General features: G+C 47.7%; 2 protein-coding genes across 2 annotated transcripts in view; one reads left to right on the top strand and one right to left on the bottom strand.

The window, feature by feature from the left end:
• Window positions 1-1,217: 1,217 nt before the first annotated feature.
• Window positions 1,218-7,568, bottom strand: zgc:66427 (uncharacterized protein LOC406256 homolog). The gene is made up of 5 exons (XM_060057993.1): window positions 6,721-7,568; window positions 5,603-5,698; window positions 5,257-5,362; window positions 4,719-4,821; window positions 1,218-3,990 (listed from the first exon to the last, which is right to left on the bottom strand). The coding sequence occupies exons 1-4, from the start codon at window positions 7,241-7,243 to the stop codon at window positions 4,764-4,766; spliced, it is 783 nt and encodes a 260-aa protein (XP_059913976.1). The 5' UTR covers window positions 7,244-7,568; the 3' UTR covers window positions 1,218-3,990; window positions 4,719-4,763.
• A 225-nt stretch (window positions 7,569-7,793) lies between these two features.
• LOC132462587 (bromodomain adjacent to zinc finger domain protein 2B-like) overlaps window positions 7,794-10,514 on the top strand; it is a 3,258-nt gene continuing 537 nt past the window's right edge. The window contains exons 1-4 of the mRNA XM_060058174.1: window positions 7,794-7,954; window positions 8,712-9,233; window positions 9,676-9,864; window positions 10,339-10,482. Coding sequence (XP_059914157.1) covers window positions 8,718-9,233; window positions 9,676-9,864; window positions 10,339-10,482 — 849 coding nt within the window. The 5' untranslated portion in view covers window positions 7,794-7,954; window positions 8,712-8,717. The remainder of the gene's footprint in view (window positions 7,955-8,711; window positions 9,234-9,675; window positions 9,865-10,338; window positions 10,483-10,514) is intronic.

Here is a 10,514-nt window from a genome sequence, read left to right as displayed (position 1 = left end):
AGCCTACCAGCACCTCTACGTTAACTTAAATAGATCCCACGGGCCATTCAACCTGCAAAAATGTGTTTTTATTTCATTTTCAAATCCAATAAGGCATACTACATAAACTCACTTATGTTTTTTGGTCTGCAAATTTGGCTTTTCTTATTTATCCAAAACGCAATGATGTATAATATATATAAATAAAGCCCAAGGACAATTAAACCTGCAAAAATGTGCTGAAATTGAAAGACTTTCATGACCAACAATATATTGACTAAATCTGATACTGGTTTTTACAATAAGGGAAAAAAATGTTAAGAGAAAATAATGTGTGAGTGTGTGACTTTGTGCTGAGGCTAAGGTGTTAAACAGTGGTGTCATGGAAGGACGGCAACTACCATCTGCATAGGAAGTATATACATCCTTGAGCATTAGTTAAACCAAAACCATGCATACAGTCGGGCTCTGACTGTGCACCACACACAAACACTTTCACGGTTTCCCTAAAGATGTGTCCGTAGATAGACCTACATGCATTACATGGTTTTATTCCAAACAATACCGGCAGAACACCCATTGGTGACGTTTTCAAACCTCACCTCATGGCATTTGGAGTTTGTTCTCTGCATGCCTTGTACTCGGGGCTGATGGGTAATGTAACCACAGGTGGGGTATTCACAGGTGTCTTTTTGCTTCGTGACACCAACACAAAGCACATTGGCACCGCACAAACAGAACAGCACTGAAGCACCAGGCACCTGCTTCAGTGATCTTAAAACACGGCGGGTAAACTGTAGTAAGGAAGGAAGGAAACATGGCAGATGTGGACGCTGTAAGACATCTTGAATTGCATACACATCAAGAACATGAGGTTGATTTGAGAGTTGCACCGAGAGAGGAGAAGAGATAAAGTAACGATTCGAAGACGGAAGGGAGAGTTGGCACAGAAGATACCCCAGAGTTACAGATGGAATGGAATAGACATTTTTAAACCGAGCAGCCATATTAGTGAGCTGGGTTTGCAACCATGGTTTCTTCGAGTGAAGGTTTTCCCACCAACTTCTCCAACATGGCCACTTGGCGATTAACGTCTATTTAGGCTGCGAGTCAGACAGAGGAATGGACAGAATAACTTTTTTATTCTTTACATTAATAGTAGCCCTATGCTCTGTTAAGGAAGGAGAAAAAAAAAATATCTCTCGCATGATTGTTTTACACAAAGCAGACTCGAAAACAAGCGTGACACAATATATTTATTGTAAAAAATACATATAAAAACAACTTCTGAGACATACAAAAGATCGGAGCTTAGAAACCGTATATTAGAACAGACAAGGACCGAGCATGTTTGTTTTTCAAATTGCATTACATATTTACAATTTAATAAATAAAACTCAATTTGTTTCCGAACCAGCGAGGGGGCAGATTGTCCATATCTTCGGGGAATTGTCTCTGTGAGGGACTCAGCAACCCCCCCCTCCATTTTATTTGAATACTGGTCACAAAAGCATAGGGCAGCAATGAAAGGTTTTGTTTCCTCAGTGAAAGGAAACCTTGGTTGGTTGGAGAGAGTGAGTTTACACAGGGCGCTTGTATAGTTAGCATTGGTACAAAAAAAAAAAAAAGGTATTCTACCACAGCTTTAGAGGGCGCTGAGATCTGAAACCTCCAAGTATGGTACGAGACCGTCTCTTTGTTTTGATTGACAATCCAACCCCAAAATCACCCCCTCATAGTATACATTATAATCACCACAATGTAACATCTAATGATCAATGCAAGTCTTTCACACTATTGCTTTCAAAACACACCCAGCCCGACACACACACACACACACACACACACACACACACACACACACACACACACACACACACACACACACACACACACACACACACACACACACACACACACACACACACACACACACACACACACACACACACACACACACACACACACACACACACACACACTTTTGGCATTATTCCTCTGATTTAATACAATAGGAAAAGCATGCACAGGGCTGCCCTCTACTGGCAGAACAAGTCATAGCACCTCCGACAACAAACCCATATGGAAACCTGCACAGAGCCAACCGTTACAGCGATCGACCTTCCCACAACACCTATCCTACTGAGGGGTTCCACACACGGGTTGGGGAGTGGTTGGGGGCCTTCCTGCAACGGCCAACCCGTCCAGGTTTTATTTATCCGTCTGTCCAAGTCGCTTGTTCCAACCCGTCCCGAAATAATCCACAAATACCATTCTTAAGCCCGACCCGCTACACCAGCGCGAAAACCCATGACTGGCAATGGCGGCGGTGGAAACCAGCGAAATGCATTTAGTAATGACCATCATGATTAGGAAATGTTTTGGGGGGACTTTAACGAAACGGGGCGAAGGGAAGAGCGGGTTAAAACGAGAGGCATGCGGCTGTCCCACAGCCTACGGTGAACTTGGGGGCAGCTGTCATGGGGAATAAATATGTCACTCCCCTTGCGCCCAAATCCCTCTCGGCCCACCTCGATGAGCCTTCCTTGAAACAGATGGTCCGAAGGAGACTCAAAGAGTCCAAAACAATGTGGACAGCGAGACAGCAACCGAGAGAGAAAGTGAAATGGTGTCAGGGGGATAGCGAGAGAGAGAGAGAGAGAGAGAGAGAGAGAGAAAAACACATTCTTTCATCAAAGTAAAAAAAATAAAAATAAGCTCAGTGGGCCTTGTTTGTTTCCCCGTTGCCTTCCAACAACGGCAAATGTATTAACCCTAGCATTACCACAAAAAAAAAAAGTATATATATATATCTCTAATAAAGAAGAGGGAACTTTCAAAGCAACAGGCTTGTGGGGCCACATTATGGATGAACCCATATAAAAAACACATACACACGGTCTTGGATACAAAGTTATATTCGGGACGGCGGGACCCTTTGTTGTCCCGTTGTCAAATATCATAAACGTACACTCTGCACACGGGCACACATTAATCACGCGCGGCCTCATTTCAGAAGGGCCGTCCCAAGGAGCCAAAGTGCTGTGGTGGGGAAAATAAAAAAGAATACTAAATAAAAAAGAAAAATGGTGTTGCTGCCGTTAAGAGCTCCCGAAAACACACCTTCGTGAAATACAGACGCGTCCGGGGCAAACACAGTGGCAGCCCAGCACACGAAGATAACTAAACACCTGTTCCAGGGGCTAGCCAACCAAATACCTGTAGACGGCATCCACCAACCTACGGTTAAGTTAGCCCCCCCCCCCCCCTCCCCCCTGTCCGCGACACCACCCCTGAAATGTGTTCAAAAAGGTGACAACAGTAAGCACCTAAACCCTACCCCCCCCCCCCCCCCCGTTCCCACACAGGCCCTCGTCCTTTCGGGCTCTTCGGAAAAACAAACAAAACTGGAATAAAAACCCGGCAAAAAGCAACGCGCTGTCTATGCCAGCCGACCCCAGTATGCTGGATCCGTATTTCGGAAGCGGAAAAAAGCCAAGGAAAGCCACATTCGATCAACGGAATATGAAGCAATACTTTCTTTGTTGAAGCAAACGGTATACAAAACAACTAACCGCTCTCCGGATAGAATGCATGGGGAGAGGCGGAGCCAATGAGGTCTTTGGAGGAAAAAAAAAAGGGAGGGAAAACATTTGTCTTCGTCCCCCGCGTTGGACATGGGGGGGGGGGGGGGGGGGGGCACGGACGCTTGTTTTCAAATTTTGGCCGGACACGTTTTCACGAGCGACGAGATCGGATTCAGGTGAACATCCTTTCCTTTTACGTTAAGGTGGAAGCCCCGCCCCCTGGAGGTTGGACCCCTGGGGGCCACACGGGGCAGAGAGGGATGGGGTCCGTCCCCCCCCCCCAACAGGCTTTCAGACATTCCAGTCTCTGCGTCGTCGTTGTAATATAGGCGGTTCCTCTATGCGGGTACTTTGCAAATAATATATAGATATATAGATGTGTATTTCGTTTTTTCCTTGCAGTATTGGGATTCAGTGTAGTATCCTACGGGGATGGAAAGTGAGAAGAATATCGGTCAGATGACTTGACATTTTAGGATTATTAACGTTTTAGCGTTGTTAGGCTAACCTTTATATCTCTCTGAAGGAGAGTTTCGCTCTACAACTGAAATAATAAAAGACACTGATTACGATGCTTGTTCTGCAGTCGCTGTGTTGGACTGTTTTATCCATTTGTATAACACCAATCGTATTACGTTTATATAAAATAAATAGCAACTGATAATAATAATATCTTAATAATATATATATATATACATTCTCAAAACAAAAGTATTTTCTTCAAGTATAATTATTTACAATTTCAAACACAAATTATATTAACTAAAAAAATCATGGACAATATAGTATATATATTATATATTATATATTATAATATATATATAATAGCTTTTCAAGGTACCCAAAGCGCTTTACAGTGAAGGGGGGACCTCACTAACCACCAACCAATGGCTTATGAACTTATAATTTAGTAGTATGCACGCAGGTCTTACAGCCAGCCAGCCAGCCAGGCAGACAGACAGACAGACAGACAGACAGACAGACAGACAGCCGGCCAGCCAGCCAGCCAGCCAGCCAGCCAGCCAGACAGCCAGCCAGGCAGCCAGCCAGCCAGCCAGCCAGGCAGACAGGCAGGCAGCCAGCCAGGCAGCCAGCCAGCCAGACAGACAGACAGACAGACAGACAGACAGACAGACAGACAGACAGACAGACCTGAGAGGGGTAGGTCACTGGGGCACGTCATCAGCGACCTGGAAGTCAATCAAAGGGATGTTCGGGGCAGCAAGGCTTCACCTTGGACCAGGAATCAATACAGCTGGAGGGGAGACAGAGACAGAGTTAGAGTTACACCATCTGAGAGCCCCGCCTGGGGGAACAAGACCGGTTATTGAGGATGCATTCTGTGGCTGTTGGCATTTGAGCCAATGATTGAAATCAAATATAAAGCAGAATTTGTTTTGGGCGTTTACCCCGAGGTTCGACCCCCGCATTCAACCACTGCAATTTCTCATAATGAGCTTCAGGAATACTAAGGTTGAAAGTGAAACTAAACATTGAATCATTTGTGCTTATTTACTTAGGTCAACCCTATGATTCATGCACAAGTTATGTGCAATTACCATTTCCGTGGAAACCACCCCACTCTTGCACTCAGTATTTCAAGGCATGCGTCCGTCCGGGCCACGTCTTGTAGCTGTGATTAATTTGGCTGCCGCTGTGGTGCGGCCTGCGAGGAGGAAGTCCGGCTTACCTCTTGTGGTAGACGCAAAGGCAGGCCAGCCTGGCTATAGTCTCGCCCTGGGCCAGCTCCTCCAGGCAGATGGAGCACTCGCCACTGTCTTTACTGAGCACGTCCGCTGCACCACACACACACACACACACACACACACACACACACACACACACACACACACACACACACACACACACACACACACACACACACACACACACACACACACACACACACACACACACACAGTGAGCTTTCAGATTAGCCTTTTCTCTTCATTGAACTACGAATCAAATTAAAGTGACGGCAGGTGGAGTGAGCTTAAAAATTAACAATGGTGTGTTGAACAAAAGGGGTCACGTACTGTTGTACGGCAGAGGGGGTGATGTAAGGCAACTCAACAGGTGATCCTCGATCCTCCCTCCGGGGAAAGGCTTGGTGCAAAATGGACAGCGAATGTCTGTCAAAAGGCAGAGGATACAACAATTGAGATTAACACACCGGTAGAGCTGCAAGCAAGGCATAGCCTTAAAATATGTACACCAAGAAGGGAGTCAGGCCTGAACAGTGGCTGGCAAGGGCTCAACATCTCCCCGCCCAAGCTTGATTTGGATTGGGACTGAAATGCAACCTTGGGATACACGCGTTGGTGTCACAGTGCGTTACGGTATCGCGCTGTGACATTTGGAGCTCAGACAGGATAGCCATCAGGGGATGTAAACGGTAGCAGACGGGCTGGGAGAGGGTGAACCGGCGCTGCTGCCCTACATAATGCCCATTCTCCTCCATGCGTCGCTGCTGTCCATGTGCCACTGTCAGCAACGAGCAGGCACGTGAAGCTTCTGACCCATTTCCCCAACACTAGCGCGGGGGCTGCCCTGGGCCGGGGAGCTTGAAAAGAACCCCCGGCCCCAACATTGTCCTGTTGTGCTTTGAGATTTCATATGGCATTGTCATGTACAGGATCTCAATTTTCACGCATCCACCATGACCCTGTATATCAAATGTCAGTACGTACGGCACAGAGCGCTCTCCCCCCTCTCTGTTCCCTGAAACAATCGAGTCCATTTGCATTTACATCCCGCATAGAGGATGGGATGCGAGCGTTAACCAATGACATGCTGCAGATCGTCTACTAACTATACGTCGACCACCGTTGACTCGACGGGCATTGTTGACATGAGGGGCCAGCTCGCATGTCTCCAGTGCCACACATGTACGTTGTAAAATGGGTCAACACAGGGGGATTCGGGAATCCAGTCAGCATGCAAGCACGAGAAGAGATTATCCGTACAAGAATGTCCATGTCGATTTTTCTATGACCCCAGATCAAATTGTTGATTTGTATGTAATCTACACTTAATAAATGATACACATATTTGCCATTTCAATCGCTGCCAAATGTACACCGGTTTTACACATGTAGAAAAAATATAAAGTCATTGCCGCAAATGTGTTATGTACGTCAACATTTGTACTTACTGCCATGACGGCTGTTGACTCGGTAAAGGCCGATCCATGCCTCAGACATCGGGCGCTGGTGTATGCCCCGAACCCGAGCGGATCTGGTGGTGACACTGCGCGCAGAAGAGTGGCGATTCCCGGGGAGACGCTCTGAAAAAGTGCGGTGAGCCATGCGGCCTGTCTCCTCCCCGGGTTGATGTTCCGCATTATCAGCGGCCTGTGGGCTTAGGTTTCCCTCATCTCCCGGCCTCCCATCGCTGGTGTCATCCGCCGGCGAGGCTGGACTGATGCTAGAGGGAAGGCTGTGGTTATCTTCGGGGCTTCCGTCAGCGCTTGCCTGCGGTCCCATGTCCGAATCACTGCCTTCCTCCGAGCGGCTCTGATTGGTCTCCGTGTCTTCAAAACTCCCCGAGAACTCCACCACCAGACTTGTGGGCCTGGGACAGCGGGGTCTCCGGTAGGACTCCCGCCTGGGTCCATCTTTACCGAAAGCAGGGGGAACCACCGGGTCTTCTTGTAGACGACTGGCTCTCGTTCCCATTTCTTGCGGTGGCGGCCGTTGACCAGCTAACAGATGAGCTATTCCAGCTGGCTGGACGAGGGGCTTCCTCAAAAGCGAACTGCAGAACAAGGGAACTCGTCAGCCTCAGTGTTAACCCCGAACTGGCTGTGTACGTACTTGATTTTTTTTAACTCAAAACTTCAGATAGCCGATGTTCGGATAAACTAATTCCTAGTATTATGTATTGAATTAAACCCTCTCTGGCGTCAATTGTCCCTTTCTCTAAACATTTTCTTTATTTGGCGTCCCCGTTCTCGCGACTGCAGCGGAAATGAAGCCGATTTGCTTCCTCTTTTGCGCAACATAGGAGTAACTACGGTAACGTCATGTGAAATTTAAATCGGTTTGTGAAAGTTGAGCTGGAAACGTTTGACATTTTATGATGCTTTTTTTTTATTTGCGCTCATTATATTCACGTGTGAAGTGAATGCAAGTAAATATTACTGTTGTAAATAAAGCAAGTTTGTGTAACTAAAGCAAGTTTCTGTGTCAATTAAGTGATGGCGTCAATTAGACTGTACTTACGGTACGCAATACAGCTGTCCTATCAAGGCGTCGCTGCTGCTGCGCATTGGACCATGCATATGACTGTTGATAATATTTAGTTCAACGAGCAGGATCTTGTCTTGTTACTAAATAAGCTCTAAAACAAAACTGAAGATAGTTTAAAAAGGATCACCACTGTAAGAGGTAGGTTTGCGTATACTGTTCGTGTTGAATTCGGACTAAGAACTACTAAAACCACGCCTTCGGCAACCGTGAGTCATGCCAGGATATGTTAGACTTGCAAAAATAATTCTAGGACACAGATTTGCTTACCTGTGCTGTTCAACATTACAATGTTCACCTATAGTGGTATCTTTTAAGCATTAATGGCATTTATGTTATCTACGTTTAGCCCCAACGGAATGTCATATAGCATAGCTCGAACCACGGACCTTGTATTTATTAATGTTTTTTCATAGAGTATATAGCCTCTAACCTTTGTCCAGCAGTGCCTTGTCAAGTATATTAGAGTCTAAGCAATTTTTAGCAGTGTGCAATAATCTCTATATTTTACACTTGATGCATTAACTTTTTAATGCATAAGCTTTTGTTCAGCCACACACAATTCCCTTATCTTTCATGGATTCTTCAAAGCCGTTGGAACTGCCCCGGCCAGTCTCTATTGCATGTAAACTTTGCACTCATTTATCACCATAGAAGCCGTTCACACAACCACTCGCAGTCCAACCCAATAGACAGCGCCTGTGCATACAGTCAACGAAATGCTGCCAATCAAGTTATCCCTTTGTAATATAATAACTGAACAGGGGGGGGGGGGGGGGGGGTCGCCATAGAGAGTGGTGTTGTGGTCGTTGTTGTTGTTGTTGGTCTGTTATATTTAGACCAGGAGATCGCAGCTCTTTGCTCTTCTGACTCATTCCCCCCGTGGCTCCTCTCACAGTCTTCGATGAAGGGCCTGACGCTGATGCCTTCGGATCTGGCCGGTCGCGACCGGTCTTCCGGGCGGAGCCTCCTCTCCAATTACCTCCCTCCCTGCCTGGAGAGCAAGCTCCTGGCGCAGCACCAGCCCTCAGCAGCCTCCTCCGCCCTCCTCTCCCTCTGCCCGTCCCTCCAACCCACCCAGCTGAGCTCCACCGCGTCCGCCCGCCTCCTCTCCAGCTCCGCCCCCGCCTCCACCTCCACCTCGTCCTCCCCGCTGCTGAGCACCCAGAGCAGGCTGCTCCAGACGGCGTCCGCCGCGGCCCGCCCCGGCCCGCTGCTCCGTGCCACGCTGGACACGAGCGGCGGCGCGCTCCTCAGGGGCTTCGCCCTTCTGCCGACGCCTTCCTCCTGTGTCCCCACGCCGGGGCGCGAGGAAGAGGAGGAGGAGGGGGAGGAGAGGGAGGAGGCGTCGTCGTGGGGCGGAGGGGAGACGTTCTCTCAGTGCTCCAGCACCCAGGAGCCCAGCTCTGTTCTGGAAACCGTACGTTCTCCGTCTGCTGTTGTTGTTATGTTTCTTTCTAACTTTGTGTACCTCTTTGGGGATCTATCGGATGAGAAGAAGCACGCGTGGATCTCGAATGCAAACAATGCAATTAAAGGGGAAGTTTAATGTCGTTTGTAAGAAATGCCGTAGCCATCCATTAGCCATTATTGATTGAAATGCGCTGTTAGAACATCCGTATCGCGATGACCGCGCCGGCCGCTGCATGAGAGCATATCGGTTTAAGACCGCTCCAGACTCATTTCTGACCAATCAGGGCATCTCTTTCCTGATTGGTTCAATCACAGGTGCTTCTCAATGGCGGGAAAACGTAGGGAGGGAGGGAGGGAGGGAGGGAGGGGGGTTAATGTTTGTTGTTTGTTAAGTAACTACACATGAGATTGGAGTATTATTTTCAGCTCAAATGTGTTGGAATTTGCAGTCTACTTCTGACGACGATGATGACAGCGACTATGATGAGGTGGATGCTGATGACATCACGGCAGAGAGTCCGGTCCTCGACATTGAAATGGCCAATCGGGAGCAGGAGCAAACTTTGGCCATCATGCCAGAGGAATTTCCCGAACTCCAACAGGAAAAAGACGTTGAGGCGGAATTGAATGATAAGAAGGTAAGGGAGCACATCCTGAGACCGACTCCATGTGTCATGGAGTGGAATAGATCTTAGTGGAGTAGAGTGGACAATGATCTTCTCTGAGGTCTCCACAGGTTGCGTTGTTGTCATCGTCCCATTTCAGATTACTGATAAAAGCTCTTAAAATGTTTCCTTATTTGTTTTGTTTGGTAACGTACAGCTCCGTTAACTTGATTTGTGGCTCATGATTGAGAGCGCAGAATTGTAATCGAATCGCCTAATCATATCGGCACAATTAGTTGTTGCTGTCATTTTGCCTCCACTCTGGTGCATCCGCGTCCATCCGTCGTGCAGCCTATTTCATCACTAATGTCTGTTATCCTGTATTAAGACCGTGTTCCTCGTGAAGTTGTGATGAGTAAACACTGCAAACAACACCCAATATAAATAACGCCAGGCTCTCTTCCCCGTCCCACCTGCTGTGAAACGACCCCCCCCTCCCTGCTGCAGTATCTGCTGCTGAACGCTGTGTTCAGCTCCCTGCTCAGCAAGACCACCACCCAGAAGAGGGTGGGCGAGCTGGAGGGCGTCTGGCCCACCATCGTTACCCTGGCAACGGACATCTCCTCCGTGGACCCTCAGTTCCTCCTCAAGGTCTGTCTGTCTGTCTGTCTGTCTGTCTGTCT

The sequence above is a fragment of the Gadus macrocephalus genome, chromosome 8 (genome assembly GCF_031168955.1).
Source record: "Gadus macrocephalus chromosome 8, ASM3116895v1".
NCBI lineage: Eukaryota > Metazoa > Chordata > Actinopteri > Gadiformes > Gadidae > Gadus > Gadus macrocephalus.
The sequence above is the reverse complement of the archived record's forward strand: the minus strand, read 5'-3'. Positions and strand labels throughout refer to the sequence as shown.

Bases quoted from the DNA above. Each gene is read 5' to 3' on its own strand.
- zgc:66427 (XM_060057993.1), bottom strand. From the start codon at position 7,243: ATGGGAACGAGAGCCAGTCGTCTACAAGAAGACCCGGTGGTTCCCCCT. The intron at 5,699-6,720 runs GTAAGTACAAAT...GCCTTTTGACAG, and splicing joins AGTCAACAGCCGTCATGGCA to ACATTCGCTGTCCATTTTGC. The intron at 5,363-5,602 runs GTACGTGACCCC...TGTGTGGTGCAG, and splicing joins ACCCCCTCTGCCGTACAACA to CGGACGTGCTCAGTAAAGAC.